The 18,326-nt window shown below is 44.1% G+C and overlaps 1 protein-coding gene across 2 annotated transcripts in view; it reads left to right on the plus strand.

The window, feature by feature from the left end:
• The window catches only part of tbxas1 (thromboxane A synthase 1 (platelet)), a 159,996-nt gene extending 143,857 nt beyond the window's left edge, over window positions 1-16,139 (plus strand). For both annotated transcript variants that reach the window (XM_046348236.1, XM_046348246.1), the window contains exons 11-14: window positions 13,051-13,139; window positions 13,501-13,638; window positions 13,872-14,034; window positions 14,501-16,139. In XM_046348236.1, coding sequence (XP_046204192.1) covers window positions 13,051-13,139; window positions 13,501-13,638; window positions 13,872-14,034; window positions 14,501-14,614 — 504 coding nt within the window. In that variant the 3' untranslated portion in view covers window positions 14,615-16,139. The remainder of the gene's footprint in view (window positions 1-13,050; window positions 13,140-13,500; window positions 13,639-13,871; window positions 14,035-14,500) is intronic.
• Window positions 16,140-18,326: the final 2,187 nt, after the last annotated feature.

An 18,326-nucleotide genomic window follows, 5' to 3' on the forward strand; every position in this document is an offset into this window, starting at 1 on the left:
ACCTGGTTTTCGGCAACGGACCTACACAATCGATTATCACTCTTTCAAACTGTTCCCCCACCATAGGAATCGGGCAGAGCAGCGCACGAGGAACTGTTTGATTCGCTTTCCCAGTGAGTTGACATACATGACATGTTTTACAAAATTGGACCACGTCAGACTTCAAACCTGTCCAGAATTTTTTGTTGTTGAAGGACTCGGTTATAAGTCTTCGCGATCCCCCAAGTGTCCGGACCATGCCTGGTCATGGGCGAGTGACAGCACCTGCTGTCGGAATGGTGTAGGAACGACCACTTGACACACTTCACTCCAGTCACTAATGGTGTCATGAGCTGCCCATTTACGCATCAAAACTCCTGCTTCCATAAAGTAGGCAGTCTCCTTAGTTTTAGCGTCCTCAGTGGAAATTACCGAAGCAAAACACTTGCGAAGTCTTGTGTCTCCTTTTTGACATTCAATCACCTTCTCGGGGGTGACAGACAAAAACATGTCATGTAATTGGGGCACGATTTCGCTTTCCCCTGCCTTAGTTTTTACGGGAGTAAAATTTCAGAAGGAATACTCTGTGCATTGTCTTCTACCCCAACATTCTCAAAATGGAACTAGACAAATCCACCACATCTTCTAGCTTGCGAGATTGTGCCCTCGTTAACACACAAGCAGGAAAAACATGGGGAAATGCTTGAACCAATTTATCATCTGTAGTTCTGATTTCTGGGTTGTCTACTACCTCTAACACAGGAGTGACGTTACCACCAGCGATATCATTCCCTAGTAGCAATGTGACTCCTTTTACTGGCAGTGTAGACACTACACCAACACAGAAACGTCCTGATACCAAGTCTGACACTAAGTGGACCCAGTGTAATGGTACAGGTACTGTTTTTGTCTCTATTCCCTTTAATATGACATGCGAGCCACAATACGTTTCAGGAGACCAGGGTAAAGCATCAGTAACAATTACTGACTGCGCCGCCCCGGTGTCTGATAAGATTTGTATAGGCTTTTGATCAGCTTGTTCTCCAGCTAAGGAAATAAAACAGGTAGAGATAAATGGAGCATAGACCGGATCCGGTTCCCCAAATGTTGAATCAATAACTCGGTCCAACGGATGAGCCAATACTTGACTAAACCCACACTTTCATTTTTGGGGATGGTGACAGGGACTGTTTTGGTTTATTTTTCAAAACCAGGCAGTCCGCAATCACGTGACCCTTTTGGTGACAATAAAAACATTCACGGATTTCATGAAAAGGCTTAGGGTTGTCAGAGGAAAAGCGACCTGAATGACGCATTGATGACGCAATCATTCGGCCTTCAAAACAAGGCGCACCAAAGACAGTCTTGTGTGTTAAAGCGTACTCATCTGCCAACACTGCTACCTGTGCCAATGTTGCCACTTTCTGTTCATTTAAAACTTTTTAGGGAGTGGGTTCCGCTGTCGGGATCAAATCAGCGGAAATTTCAAGAGCGCCACTTATAGTTTTTGATAAAACTCAAACTTTCATTAAAACACACATTCAATGTAGTGAATTAAAGCTACACTCGTTGTGAATATAGCTACCGAGTCAGATTTGTAAAATGCTTTTCGGCGATAGCATGCACCCCCAAAGTACTGGAACTTAATCTAAAACGACAGATTTTGCGGTAGCCGGCGCTACCCAAAACGCAGAAATAAAATATAAAACATTCATTACCTTTGATGAGCTTCTTTCTTGGCACTCCTATATATCCCATAAACATCACAATTGGGTCTTTTTCCAGATTAAATCCGTCATTGTATAGCCAAAATGTCATTTTCTGAAGACTGGTCTGATCCAGGAATATTCCCTTTTACAAGACGCAACATCACTTTTTAAAATGACAAAAGGTGCCTATATACTTTTACAAAACACTTCAAAGTACTTTTCTAAACCAACTTTAGGTATTAATAAACGTTAATTAGCTATACAATTCATCACGGGGCGATCTGTATTCGATAGCAGCTAGTCTGGAAATCAACGGCCATCTTTTCCATTTTAATAACATCCTGTTGAGAGACTGAAACAGGAAAGGGTAAAACGTAAAACAACCAAGGATTAAGTCTGCTCAAAATGCCAGCACTGGCGACATCGTGTGGAAGCTGTAGGCGTTTACATTACGGCTTCATGTATTTGCAGTCGCCTTGAACAATACATTGACTGGCGGATTAATATATTTTTTGTGTTTTTGGAGAACAGTTTTTCGAGGGATTTTTACTGCTAAACACGTTGTGTTATAGCCACAGACACGATTTAACCAGTTTTAGAGACTGCAGAGTGTTTTCTATACACGCATACTTATCATTTGCATATACTATATTCCTGGCATGAATAGCAGGACTTTGAAATGTTGCGCGATTATTAACAAAAAGCTGCAAAAATGTGCATGATCCATAAGAGGATTTATTAAATAAGCTACAATTCTATCAGGGAGGTTGCTTTTAAAATCCTCCAACAGCATCTACTCCCGAATATCAGCAAAGGTTTTAGCTTTGCTGGCTGAACACCATCGATTAAACAGAGACTCCATAAGTGCCTGAATAAGCCAGCAACACAGTAGTTTTAACTGTATCGTAGTGTAAACTGTCTTCCAGGGAGAGAGCAGCTACTACTTTTGGGCTTTCCCAGACAATTTACATTGCAACAAGAGCGGCCAAACCTCGAGTGGGGCCACATGCTCAAACGCAGAGAAATAGGAATCAACTTCCAACTCTTGGAATGGAGGAACTAAAGCAATATTTTTTACTTACATCGAAGTGGGCTTGATGATAAGCAGGTTGTGGAGTCGCACTGGAGTGTCTACCTCCAGTTGTTGGATCCTCACCTTGTCAATTTCCATTCTCCTCATTCTCCTCATTTCTAGAACAAATTTCATTTGTCTTTCTTTATCTTTTTGCTCCATTTCTAAACGGGCCAGCCTCACCTTCAGCCTAGCAGTCCTGTCTGAACGACCCGAAGATAAAGGATCGAGTCGTGGCAATGTAGAGGGGGTACGAGCAACCCCTTCCTCCGCCATGTCCTCCGACTTGGCATCGGAAGGTGTACCCATCTCTTCCTGAAGCCTCCCTCTCCTCATCTTTCAACCTTAAAAAAAAATGTTTTAACCCGGATGAGCCTCCATTATGTTACGTACGCCTACAATGTATGACATCTAATTTTTGTTTTTCACATGCTTCATAAACAACAGGAAACTGTAGGCTAACAGTGAAATGCTTACTTACGGGCATCTCCCAACAATTCTGAGAAAAATATAGAAAAATAATAACACAAAAAAGAAACCATGAGTAATGATAACATAGCTAAATACACGTGGTACCAGTACCGAGTCAATGTGCGGGGGTATGAGGTAATTGAGGTAGATATGTATAGTGCCTTCAGAAAATATTCAAACCCCTTGACTTATTCCACATTTTGTTGTGTTACAGCCTGAATTCAAAATGGATTAAATGGTTTTTTCCCTCACTCATATACCCTCGATACTCCATAATGACAAAGTGAAAACATGATTTTAGATTTTTTTGCAAATGTATTGAAAATTAAATACAGATATCTCATTTACGTATATAAGTATTCACACCCCTGAGTCAATCAATACATGTTAGAATCACATTTGGCAGGGATTAGTCTCTACGGGCTTTGCACACCTGGATTGTACAATATTTGCACATTGTTCTTAAGAATTCTTCAAGCTGGTTCAAGTTGGTTGTTGATCATTGCTAGATGGCCATTTTCATGTCTTGCCATAGATATTCAAGCCAATCTAAGTCAAAACTGTAACTAGGCCACCCAGGAACATTCAACGTTATCTTGGTAAACAACTCCAGTGTATATTTGACCTTGTGTTTTAAGTTATTGTCCTGCTGAAAAGGTACATTTGTCTCCCAGTGTCTGGTGGAAAGCAGACTGAACCAAATTTCCCTCTTGGATTTTGCCTGTGCTTAGCTCTATTCCGTTTCTTTTTATCATGTTAAACACTTATTGCACACATAGTGAATCATTCAGAACTACTGGTGCTCTCATGCATGGTTCATTGCTGCTTGTCTCGAAGCGAGCATAAAAGGCATTGAGCACATTTGGTAGGCTCACGTCAATGGGCAGCCCGCTGCTGGGTTTCCCTTTGTAATCTGTGATAGTTTGCAAACCCTGCCACATTCAATGTAGTATGATTCGATCTTAGACCTGTATTGACGCTTTGCCTGTTTGATGGCTAGTCGGAGGTCATAGAGGGATTTATTATAAGGATTCAGATTAGTGTCCCACTCCTTGAAACAGTTGGTGCAGAAATCCTTTGGTTGTGCAAACCCACAAACTTATCAGCTGTCTGGGTGGCTGGTCTCAGATGATCCCGTGAAAAAGCCGGATGTGGAAGTCCTGGGTTGGTGTGGTTACACGTGGCCTGGTGCTGTGAAGCCAGTTGGACGTACTGACAAATTCTGTAAAATTATGTTGAATCGGCTTATGCTAGAGAAATTAACATTCAATTCTGTGGACATTCCTGCAGTCTACATGCCAATTACACGATCCCTCAAAACCTGAGATATCTGTGTCATTCTGTTGTTTGACAAAACTGCACATTTTAGAGTGCTATTTTATTGTCCCCAGCACAAGGTGCACCTGTGTAATGATCATTCTGTTTAATCAGCTTCTTGATATGGCACACCGGTCAGGTGGATGGATTATTTTGGCAAAGGAGAATTGCTAACTAATAGGAATGTAAACAAATTAGTGTACAACAGAAATAAGCTTTTTGTGCATATGGACAATTTATGGAATCTTTTATTTCAGCTCTTGAACCATGGGACCAACACTTGACATGTTCCATTTATATTTTTGTTCAGTGCATATTCAGTCAATAAAAATCAAGTTCCATTTAAGATTAATTTATTGAAACCGTAATATCAACAGGTTATATTACATTGTGGAACACAATCTCTAAAAAGGCAATAAGCTCAGCAGTGGCGCTTGTCTATGGCTGTGCAATGGCATAGCCTTGTTTTATTAATTTAGCAGACAAGGCGCTCTTGTTTCCTGAGCCCTTATCACAGTCAAGACACATCTGTTTTATGCAGAATTTTTTTCTGAATAAAACATTTTAGCTGTGTGAAGTGATGCACATCTCGTGCCCAGAACAGATATTTTCAAAGAGTGATCATTTGAAACGGGGCTCAATTTGGCCAAAATCAAACCAAAATCAACATACAGACATTGGATTTAGTTTATTCTGCCTGTTCTTTGTAATTTTCTAAATGGATGAACAATTCCACATTGAACACTGCATGGGGATGAATTACAGCCACAACATCTGTTTTGTGAGTAGGCACATGCTTAATGATTCTGATGAAAATACGCTCTTTGTCTTTATCAAACTAATGTTTTTACATATTTTCAGTGTGGAACCTATCTATGTTTAGGGGGGTTATAAACTAACAAATTCTAAATGGCCCTAGCAGATCGCAAAGTAGCTTAAAGCAGGTTTCCCATGACTGAGGCCCATTTTGGTTTATGCCCTGGCACTACACAGCTGATTTCAAATAATCAAAGCTTGATAAGATGGATATTTGAATAATCTGTGTAGTGCTAGGGCAAAAACCAAAACGTGCACCCAGTGGGGGCCAGTTTTAGGAAACTAACTAATGTTAGTGCAATGACTGGAAGTCTATGGGTATCTGCTAGCACGCTAACAGATACACATAGGCTTCCAGTCATTGTGCTAACGCTAAACAACCTTTAACTTCCTTTTTACTGGACACAAAGACTTAAAAATGGTATCCACAAGTCCATCTGACTCTGGATAAACTAGATAGAGATATAAGATAAACTATTGGATATAAGAGCAACGTCAACTCACCAACATTATGACCAGAAATACGACTATCTCGAAGCGGATCCTCTGTTTGGCCCACCACGCAGGACAATGGATCGGATCCCAGCCGGCAACCCAAAACAACGACGCCACAGAAGGGGGCAGACGGAGTGGTCTTCTGGTCAGGATCCATAGACGTGCACATCGCGCAGCGGTCCCGAGCATACTACTCACCAATATCCAGTCTCTTGACAACAAGGTAGACGAAATCCGAGCAAGGGTTGCCTTCCAGAGAGACATCAGAGAAGGTAACGTTCTTTGTTTCACGGAAACATGGCTCACTCGAGACTGAGTCGGTACAGCCAACTGGATTCTACACGCATTGCGCCGACAAAAACAAGCATCTCTCTGGTAAGAAGAAGGGCGGGGGTGTATGCCTTATGATTAACGAGACGTGGTGTGATAATAACAACATACAGGAACTCAAGTCCTTTTGTTCACCTAACTTAGAATTCCTCACAATCAAATGCCGACCACATTATATACCAAGAGAATTCTCATCGATCATAATCACAGTGGTGTATATTTTCCCCCCAAGCAGACACATCGACAGCCCTGAACAAACTTAATTTGACTGGAAAACACATATCCTCAGGCTGCATTTATTGTATCTGGGAATTTTAACTAGGCAAATCTGAAAACAAGACTCCCTAAATTGTATCAGCATATCGATTGTGTGACCCGGGCTGGCAAAACCCTGGATCATTGTTATTCTAACTTCTGCAACGCATATAAGGCCCTCCCCCGCCCTCCTTTCGGAAAAGCTGACCACGACTCAATTTTGTTGCTCCCAGCCTATAGACAGAAACTTAAACAGGAAGCACCCGTTCTCAGGTCTGTTCAACGCTGGTCCGACCAATCGGATTCCACGCTTCAAGATTGCTTCGATCACGTGGACTGGGATGTGTTCCGCATAGTGTCGAACAACAACATTAATGAATACGCTGATTCGGTGAGCAAGTTTATTAGCAAGTACGTCTGTGATGTTGTACCCACAGTGTCTATTAAAACATTCCCCAACCAGAAACCATGGATTGATGGCAGCATTCGTGCAAAACTGAAAGCGCAAACCACTGCTTTTAATTAGGGCAAGGTGACCGGAAACATGACCTATTCACTCCGCAAGGCAATCAAACAAGCTAAGCGTCAGTATAGAGACAAAGTAGAGTCGCAATTCAATGGCTCAGACATGAGAGGTATATGTTCAGAGTCTACAGTCAATCACGGACTACAAAATAAAAACCAGCCTCGTCACGGACCACAATGTCTTGCTCTCAGACAAACTAAACAACTTCTTTGCTCGCTTTGAGGACAATACAGTGCCACTGACACGGCCCGCAACAGAAACCTGCGGGCTCTCCTTCACTGCAGCCAACGTGAGTAAAACATTTAAACGTGTTAACCCTTGCAAGGCTGCAGGCCCAGACGGCATCCCCAGCTGCGTCCTCAGAGCATGCGCAGACCAGCTGGCTGGTATGTTTACGGACATATTCAATCAATCATTATCCCAGTCTGCTGTTCCCACATGCTTCAAGAGGGCCACCATTGTACCTGTTCCCAAGAAAGCTACGGTAACTAAGCTAAATGACTACCGCCCCATAGCACTCACTTCCATCATCATGAAATGCTTTGAGAGAATAGTCAAGGACCATATCACCTCCAAGCTGCCTGACATCCTAGACCCACTCCAATTTGCTTACCACCTCAAAAGGTCCACAGACGACACAATCGCAATCCCACTGCACACTCACCTAACCCATCTGGACAAGAGGAATACCTATGTAAGAATGCTGTTCATTGAATACAGCTCAGCATTTAACACCATATTACCCTCTAAACTCGTCATTAAGCTCGAGACCCTGGGTCTCGACCCCGCCCTGTGCAAATGGGTCCTGGACTTCCTGACGGGCCGCCCCCAGGTGGTGAGGGTAGGTAACAACATCTCCACCCCGCTGATCCTCAACACTGGGGCGCACAAAGGTGCGTTCTCAGCCCCCTCCTGTACTCCCTGTTCACCCATGACTGCGTGGCCATGCACACCTCCAACTCAATCATCAAGTTTGCAGAAGACACTACAATGGTGGGCTTGACTACCAACAACGACAAGACGGCCTTCAGGGAGGAAGTGAGTGCACTCGGAGTGTGGTGTCAGGAAAATAACCTCACACTCAATGTCAACAAAACAAAGGAGAGGATCGTGGACTTCAGGAAACAGCAGAGGGAGCAGCCCAATATCCACATCGACAGGACAGTAGTGGAGAGGGTGGAAAGTTTTAAGTTCCTCTGCGTACTCATCACGGACAAACTGAAATGGTCCACCCACACAGACAGCGTGGTGAAGAAGAAGGCATAGCAGTGCCTCTTAAACCTCATGAGGCTGAAGAAATTTGCTTATCACCAAAAACACTCACAAACTTTTACAGATGCACAATCGAGAGCATCCTGTTGGGCAGTATCACCGCCTGGTACGGCAACTGCTCCATCCACAACCATAAGGCTCTCCAGGGGGTAGTGAGGTCTGCACAACATATCACCGGGGGCAAACTACCTGCCCTCCAGGACACCTACACCACCCGATGTCACAGGAAGGCCAAAAATATCAATGACAACAACCACCCGAGCCACTGCCTGTTCACCCCGCTATCATCCAGAAGGCGAGGTCAGTACAGGTGCATCAAAGTGGGAACCGAGAGACTGAAAAACAGCTTCTATCTCAAGGGCATCAGACTGTTAAACAGCCATCACTAACATTGAGTGGCTGCTGCCAACATACTCAACTCTAGCCACTTTAATAATAGAAAAATTGATGGAATAAATGTAGCCTAGCCACTTTAAACAATGGCACTTTATATAATGTTTACATACCCTACATTACTCATCTCATATGTACAGTGCCTTGCGAAAGTATTCGGCCCCCTTGAACTTTGCGACCTTTTGCCACATTTCAGGCTTCAAACATAAAGATATAAAACTTATTTTTTTTGTGAAGAATCAACAACAAGTGGGACACAATCATGAATGATGGAATGATATTTATTGGATATTTCAAACTTTTTGAACAATTCAAAAACTGAAAAATTGGGCGTGCAAAATTATTCAGCCCCCTTAAGTTAATACTTTGTAGCGCCAACTTTTGCTGCGATTACAGCTCTGGAATTGTCCCCAGACACACACAGTCTTCACACAGGGCAGTGACTGGCCCTCTATCAGTTTTGCACATCGAGAGACTGACATTTCTTCCCATTCCTCCTTGCAAAACAGCTTGAGCTCAGTGAGGTTAGATGGAGAGCATTTGTGAACAGCAGTTTTCAGTTCTTTCCACAGATTCTCGATTGGATTCAGGTCTGGACTTTGACTTGGCCATTCTAACACCTGGATATGTTTATTTTTGAACCATTCCATTGTAGATTTTGCTTTATGTTTTGGATCATTGTCTTGTTGGAAGACAAATCTCCGTCCCAGTCGCAGGTGTTTTGCAGACTCCATCAGGTTTTCTTCCAGAATGGTCCTGTATTTTGCTCCATCCATCTTCCCATCAATTTTAACCATCTTCCCTGTCCCTGCTGAAGAAAAGCAGGCCCAAACCATGATGCTGCCACCACCATGTTTGACAGTGGGGATGGTGTGTTCAGGGTGATGGGCTGTGTTGCTTTTACGCCAAACATAACGTTTTGCATTGTTGCCAAAAAGTTCAATTGTGGTTTCATCTGACCAGAGCACCTTCTTCCACATGTTTGGTGTGTCTCCCAGGTGGCTTGTGGCAAACTTTAAACTACACTTTTTATGGATATCTTTAAGAAATGGCTTTCTTCTTGCCACTCTTCCATAAAGGCCAGATTTGTGCAATATACAACTGATTGTTGTCCTATGGACAGAGTCTCAGCTGTAGATCTCTGCAGTTCATCCAGGGCCTCTTGGCTGCATCTCTGATCAGTCTTCTCCTTGTATGAGCTGAAAGTTTAGATGGACGGCCAGGTCTTGTAGATTTGCAGTGGTCTGATACTCCTTCCATTTCAATATTATCGCTTGCACAGTGCTCCTTGGGATGTTTAAAGCATGGGAAATCTTTTTGTATCCAAATGCGGCTTTAAACTTCTTCACAACAGTATCTCGGACCTGCCTGGTGTGTTCCTTGTTCTTCATGATGCTCTCTGTGCTTTTATCGGACCTCTGAGACTATCACAGTGCAGGTGCATTTATACGGAGACTTGATTACACACAGGTGGATTGTATTTATCATCATTAGTCATTTAGGTCAACATTGGATCATTCAGAGATCCTCACTGAACTTCTGGAGAGAGTTTGCTGCACTGAAAGTAAAGGGACTGAATAATTTTGCACACCCAATTTTTCAGTTTTTGATTTGTTAAAAAAGTTTGAAATATCCAATAAATGTCGTTCCACTTCATGATTGTGTCCCACTTGTTGTTGATTCGTCACAAAAAAATACAGTTTTATATCTTTATGTTTGAAGCCTGAAATTTGTCAAAAGGTCGCAAAGTTCAAGGGGGCCGAATACTTTCGCAAGGCACTGTATATACTGTACCCTATACCATCTACTGCATCTTGCCTCTGCCGTTCGGCCATCACTCATTCATATATTTTTATGTACATATTCTTATTCATTCCTTTACACTTGTATGTATAAGGAAGTTGTTGTGAAATTGTTAGGTTAGATTACTTGTTAGATATTACTGCATGGTCGGAACTAGAAGCACAGGCATTTCGCTACATTCGCATTAACATCTGCTAACCATGTGTATGTGACAAATAACATTTGATTTGAATATCCCTGGTTAAAGATAAAGCATTGACATCTGTTTTGAGTACTCATGTCCATCCCTAGGTACCCCCTGAGTGTTTGTCTGTATGCAGGAGGATAGAGTTATGGTCAGATTTGCCAAAGGGGGAGCCTTGTATGTGTTTCTGTGTGTGGAATAAAGGTGATCTAGTTATCTAGTTCTCTAGTTGCACAGGTGACATTCTGTTTAAAATTAGGTCAAGTTTCCTTGTAATAAAATCACTGTCCACAAGAAGCGCTGTTTCTGGATGGGCATTTTCTTGTTTGCTTATGGCCCTATACAGCTTGTTGTGTGTTGTTTTAGTGCCAGCATCGGTTTGTAGTGGTAAATAGACAGCTAGTATGGTATACAGCTTACCATGAGGTATTCTAACTCAGGTGAGCCAAACTTGAGACTTCCTTAACATTAGAGATCATGCGCCAGCTGTGGTTAACAAAGACACACCCCTCCACCTCTTATCTTACCCGAGGCTGCCTTCTGATCTTGACGATGCATGGAAAAGCCAGCAAAATGTATATTATCCATGTCCTTGTTCAGCTACGACTCCGAGAAACATAGGATATTATAGTTCTTTAAGTCCCGTTGATAGGATAGTCTCGCCAGTTTGTTCTCTAGTGATTGTACGTTCGCCCACAAAACAGAGGGAAATGGCGGTCTAGATGCTCACCGACATAGTCTTATCATGACACCACTTCACTTGTACCACATGCAGATGCAGCCAAGCAGACAGCCAAGCAGGGGTCTTAGGAGGATATCTGAAGGTGGGGAGCCTTACCACACACTCCAGGTCCCCTGTGCCCTCTAGTAGCCCCCAGGACAGGCGATAGACAGAGCGGGCTCCTCTCCACCCAGTCCCTCCATCCATTAGCCACTCCAGAGCCCACGGTTATTACTGTCTGACCTCACACTGTAACTGGGAGGGGGGAATTTCAAACTGTGATTGCAGTAAGGTCAGGTTGGTCAGGTCAGTCAATCCTATTCCTCTGTTATAGAACACTGCGCATCAGTAGCTTTCCTGTGTATTATAACCCACATTCATTAGGTAGCAAATGGCAGAATACAGGGAGGGACAAGATGAACTTGACCAATAAGAAACACTTTGTTTTGTGTTGTAAAACGTTTTTCTACAGTGTACATTAAATGTAGTACATTTCTAAATCTTGATGATGTTGCTGTGCCATCTTTCAGTGAAAGGGAGTGTGTTTTGTCTAGATCTCTGTGTGCCGTTGAAATAAACAATGGGCTTATTTGATGACTAAAGGGCTGAGGCATGCTAAACACTGATATCTGATGGGGCACAATGTTGTGAGGTACGTCACGCACCGTGGTGCAGAACCAGGGTGTTTGATGCACACGCACAGACGGACACACACACACACAGAGACGGATAGACACACACACACTGGGGCCAATGTGTTCCCGATTAACTTGTGGAATCAGCTTTGTTAAACTGCCCTGCAGGATTTGGATAAGTGATTGTCATTGAATCTGCATAATTAGGAAATCATGGCGTCGGAATACAAATGCTCCAACTAACTCTCAACTCCACAGACGCTCCCTCTCCCCTGGCCTGGCAGTAAACCAAGCATGAATAATCATTAGGTACACCGGCACTACAGGCGGAAATAACACTGTCGCTGCATGCTACATATTTCATCCACAGTCTGGCGGAGAGTGTTGTGGTACTAGGCTACAGACACATTGAAAAGCTCTCTCTCTCTCTCAAGCCCATCTTACACAACAGGTCTGGCAGCTAGCGGCGTTTAGGCTTTATCAGTGGAGCAGAGAGCTGTGTTAGCTCTTAGCGCTCATTAGGGACATGTCATTCCCCTGGGGAACTGTGTGACGGCCAATGAGAAGTGACAGGAAGGCCAGACAATGGAGCCCCGTTTTTACAGGCTCTGGAATTGTCCCCAGACACACACACTCTTCACACAGGGCAGTGACTGGCCCTCTAACCACCGAACCACACACACATGGGCACACATGTACAAGCATGCACACACACATTGAGCACAACAGCAGTGTTTTAGGGACAGCGGGGTGTTTGTTCAGCGTAGTTATTGTTTAACAGTGTTAATGTCGACTCAGTCACTCTCAACATCCATACATACATCTAGGATGTAGTTCATCTTTGTGGTTTGTTTGGTGCAGTAACAAACACCAAACTCTTACATTCTCAGCCATGCTCTCCAAATAAACTCATAACCATAGCATAGTCTTGAATAACATGAGTTGCTGCACTCTGCTGGCATCAGTATGAATTGCACTTTGCTTCTTTTCTTGATTTTTTTGTGTCAAATGTGCTTTCAGTATTGACTCGATAGTATAGGAATGCAAGATTGTGTTATTTTCTCTGTTGTAGGATTCACCAGATTACACCAATGTCCAGGAGCTGAAATATCTTGACATGGTCATATCAGAAGCTCTGCGCCTCTACCCGCCTGGTTTCAGGTAAGAGCCTGACATTAGAATGATTCACAAGACAACTCTCTTATGTACTGTATATGACCATGTTTGGGCTTCCAAGTGGCGCAGCGGTCTGAGGCACTGCATCTCAGTACTTGAGGTGTCACTACAGACCCTGGTTTGATTCTGTATCATAACCGGCCGTGATTGGGTGTCCCATAGGGCGTGGCGCACAATCAGCCCAGCGTCATCCGGGTTAGGGTTTGGTCTGGGTAGGCCATCATTGTAAATAAGAATTTGTTCTTAAATGACTTGCCTAGTTAAATAAAATAAATGTCCCCCATGTTTCCATAGTTCATCATTTCATTATGTGCATTGTGGAAACTGAGCAACCATTTTGTTTCAGGTTTGCCCGTGAAGTTGACGAGGACTGCATGGTGAATGGACAGTTCCTACCCAAGGGAGCCACCCTGGAGATCCCTGCAGGCTATCTGCACTATGATCCAGAGTACTGGCCCGAGCCAGAGAAGTTCATCCCTGAGAGGTAGGCGGCAGTCAGTCTACTGTAGCTCAGTAATTAGGTTCCATTTCTATCAATCTAACATAGAGAAGTCGCAGCACAGCTACATTGTTACACAGCACTGTCATTGCCTCACATTATGTTAATGTTCTGTACATCATGGAGTGACAATATTGACACGTGATAATACAATACAGAAGTATAGTATCAGATTGTATTCCAATACTGACCACTGAGGCCTCTACTCTGCCATTCAGATTCACAGTGGAGGCCAAGGCCAGCAGACACCCGTTTGTGTACCTGCCGTTTGGGGCGGGGCCCCGCAGCTGTGTCGGCATGAGGCTGGCCCAGCTGGAGATCAAGATGGCCCTGGTGCATGTCTTCAGGAAGTTCAACATTGTGGCCTGCACAGACACCAAGGTGGGTTATTCCATATTCTCTAAAGAGTCTTAGAGTAGGAATGCTGATCTAGGATCAGGTCACCCCTGTCCATATAAGCATATTTATGATCTAAAAAGCAAAACTGATCAGAGATCACCATTTATACTGAAATGGGCCCATATTTCTTATTTTGGCACTTATCCCAACCTCCATTTGTAAAGGTGGAGATTGAATTTTTTACCTTTATTTTACTAGGCAAGTCAGTTAAGAACAAATTATTATTTTCAATGACGGCCTAGGAACAGTGGGTTAACTGCCTGCTCAGGGGCAGAACGACAGATTTGTACCTTGTCAGCTCAGGGATTCGAACTTGCAACCTTTCGGTTACTAGTCCAATGCTTTAACCCACTAGGCTACCCTGCCGCCCCGGAGTAACATGTATACAACCCAGTCTATGCTGTATCCTAGCTCTTTAACATGTTGCTCTTCTACATGTATGTTGCAGGTTCCTCTGGAGTTGAAGTCTCACACCACTCTCGGACCCAAGAATGGCATCTATGTGACAATCACTAAAAGAGAGATAGAGGGAGAACCGGCGACTCCCCCTGCAGGAGAATAGCTCTGTTCTGTATCTGCTTTCTAGAACGTAGTGTGATTTCTATGAAACAGATACATTATCCATCCAGTGACTGCTTATTTTAAGGCTAAAAATAAAGTAACATTAACCTAGCCTGGTCCCAGATCTGTTTGTGCTGTCTTGCTAACCTCTATGGTTATTATCACACTTTTGGCATCCCTTTACATAAGAGAGTTGGCAATAAAGCACAAACAGATCTGAGACCAGGCTAGCATTAACCTCTTCTTTAACTTCTTTAACTACCATTTTTATTTTATAAAAAAAAAATACATGGATAGACAGGGCCACATTCCAACATGCAGACATCATTTACAAATGAAGCATCTGTGTTTAGTGAGTCCGCTAGATTAGAGGCAGTAGGGATGACCGTGAATTGCACTATTTTCCTGTTCTGCTAAGCTATCAAAATGTAACAAGTACATTTGGGTGTCAGGGAAAATGTGTGGAGTAAAGTACATTATTGAAAGTAAAAGTTGTCAAAAATAAGTACAGATACCCCCAAAAACTACTTCAGTAGTACTTTTTACTTAAGTACTTTATGCAATTGCTTCCATGGTAAATTACAATTTGCACAGAAAAAGTGAGGTTGTGCCAGGGGCAGCTCACCTTTTTAATCAGCCAATGTACTGGATGGAGGTCAAGCCCTCCAAGAGGTCCCTGCCAATGGCACAATGATCGCCACGGTGATTCTGCAGGACTAGAGAGAGGAGGAGGAGAAGCATGCTGGGGGAACTGTGAGCTGGTGGGAGGGGGAAGACTGTGACAAACTTCTTATAGAAAAAGAACAACATTCCTTGAAATCTGTATACATTCATGTTGATATCCATTATTACTGAAGTCACAGCAAGACTGCATTAAAGGGAAGGAAGGATCAATTCATAGTATAATGTATGTTAGAACATGCCCATTAACTATTAAAGGGATAGTTCATTAAAATTAAAAATATACAATATTGGTTTCCCTGTAAGTAGTCTATGGATAAGACCATCCATGCTTTAGTTTGGTTTACCTGTCCACTGTCTCCAAATGCTATGCAATTACCTTGTCCATAGACTTTTTACAGGGTAAAGTAATCCAAATGTTTTTGTCATTTGGATGGACTATCCCTTTAAGGATTTGTATTGTCTCTCCCAACAGCTCTATGGCTGGAAAGTGAGTCTTTGCAAGCATCCTTGCAATTATCCATCATAAAAGTGTAGGCATTGACTAAATGTTATAGGACCTCCCCCTCACAGATTTCCAAATCTTTCATCTTTAAAATGAAGCTGATTTACATGAAGGTAATAGTAATAAGATCATGACTCGATGAGAGCTGAAAGCAATATCAGCTCACTCCATTTCTCATTTCCTCTTTAAGTTGAAAAGCTCTGATGTTACTGTGTATGATTTCTTTAAGCTTGACTGTATAGACTTTAAACCAATGGGATGGTTTTAATTGTGTTGATTTGGAGTGTTGCTCTGCAATTTGATGTTACATATTCATTAAATGTGAAATTAATAATCAAAATCAGGCAAAGATGTGATCAATATACATTCTGAAATATTCCATTTTAATTGAAAGGAATAATGATGACATGCTATAAGAAGAACAAATTCTTATTTTCAATGACGGCCTGGGAACAGTGGGTTAACTGCCTGTTCAGGGGCAGAACGACAGATTCGTACCTTGACAGCTCGGGGGTTTGAACTTGAAACCTTCCGGTTACTAGTCCAACGCTCTAACCACTAGGCTACCCTGCCGCTCTGACAAGGAAGTGGAGCAGGGATCGGACCAATGAATACGAACACGAACAGTACAAAAACAATAAACGTAACATGAAAACCTAAACAGCCTAATCTAGTGCAAACTAACACAGAGACAGGAACAATCACCCACCAAACACTCAAAGAATATGGCTGCCTAAATATGGTTCCCAATCAGAGACAACGATAAACACCTGCCTCTGATTGAAAACCACTTCAGGCAACCATAGACTTTTCTAGATAACCCTACTAATTCACAATCCCAATACCTACAAAAAACACAAGACAAAACACACCACATAATAAACCCATGTCACACCCTGGCCTGACCAAAATAATGAAGGAAACGTAAAATACTAAGACCAGGGCGTGACAGAACCCCCCCGACCCCCGAAGGTGCGGACTCCCGGACGCACACCTAAACCCATAGGGGAGGTTCCGGGTGGGCGTCTGTAGGGCGGCTCCGGCGAGGGACGTGGACCCCACTCCAACAAAGTCTTAGTCCACCTGCATCGCGTCCTTTGATTGGCGACCCTCGCCGCCGACCTTGGCCTAGTAACCCTCACCAAGGACCCCACTGGACAGAGGGGCAGCTCGGGACAGAGGGGCAGCTCGGGACAGAGGGGCAGCTCGGGACAGAGGGGCAGCTCAGTACTGAGAGGAAGCTCAGGCAGGTAGTTGGCTGGCTGCTCCATGCAGACTGGCAGCTCTGGCTGCTCCATGCAGACTGGCAGCTCCATGCAGACTGGCAGCTCCATGCAGACTGGCAGCTCCATGCAGAATGGCAGCTCCATGCAGACTGGCAGCTCTGAACAGGCAGGAGACTCCAGCAGCGCTGCAGAGGAGGAAGGCTCTGGCAGCACTAAACAGGCGGGAGATTCCGGCAGCGCTGGAGAGGAGGAAGGCTCTGGCAACACTAAACAGGCGGGAGACTCTGGCAGCGCTGGAGAGGAGGAAGGCTCTGGCAGCGCTAAACAGGCGAAGCGCACTGAAGGCCTGGTGCGTGGTGCTGGCACTGGTGGTACTGGGCCGAGAACACGCACAGGAAGCCTGGTGCGGGGAGCTGCCATCGGAGGGCTGGTGTGTGGAGGTGGCACAGGATGGACTGGACCGTGAAGGCGTACTGGAGATCTTGAGAGCAGGGCTGGCACAGGACGTGCAAGGCTAGGGAGGTGCACAGGAGGCCTGGTGCGTGAGGCTGGCACAATCTTCACCAGCCGACTAACACGCACCTCAGGACGAGTATGGAGCGCTGACCCAGGTGCCATCAAATCCCCGACACGGTCCGTCGGGCGAATTCCGTGCCTAAAGCACCAACACAGCAACTCCCTCATAACTCTCTCCTCCAATTTCCCCATTAACTCCTTCACAGTCTCTGCTTCGCTCACCTCCAACACCGGCTCTGGTTCTGGTCTCCTCCTTGGCTCCTCATGATAAACAGGGGGAGTTGGCTCCTGACTCTGCCACACTCTCCCTGTGCCTCCCCCCAATAAATGTTTGGGGCTGACTCTCGGGCTTCCTTCCACGCCGCCGTGTTCGTTTCTCCAACTCCATTCTCCTATAACCTTCCTCGCACTGCTCCAGCGAATCCAAGGCGGGCTCCGGCACTCTCCCTGGGTCGACCGCCCACCTGTCTATTTCCTCCCAAGTCGTAAAATCCAGACCTTGATGCTCCTGCTGCCACTGCCTGTCACCACGCCGCTTGGTCCTTTTGTGGTGGGTGATTCTGTTACGGTTTTCTTCTATCTCCTACTCTGACGAGGAGGTGGAGCAGGGATCGGACCAAAACGCAGCGTGGTTGTTTTAGATTCATGTTGAATGAATAAGAACAGTACAAAAACAATAACCGTAACACGAAAACCTAACCAGCCTAATCTGGTGCAAACTAACACAGAGACAGGAACAATCACCCACCAAACACTCAAAGAATATGGCTGCCTAAATATGGTTC

The sequence above is a fragment of the Oncorhynchus gorbuscha genome, linkage group LG01 (assembly GCF_021184085.1).
Source record: "Oncorhynchus gorbuscha isolate QuinsamMale2020 ecotype Even-year linkage group LG01, OgorEven_v1.0, whole genome shotgun sequence".
Taxonomy (NCBI): Eukaryota; Metazoa; Chordata; class Actinopteri; order Salmoniformes; family Salmonidae; genus Oncorhynchus; species Oncorhynchus gorbuscha.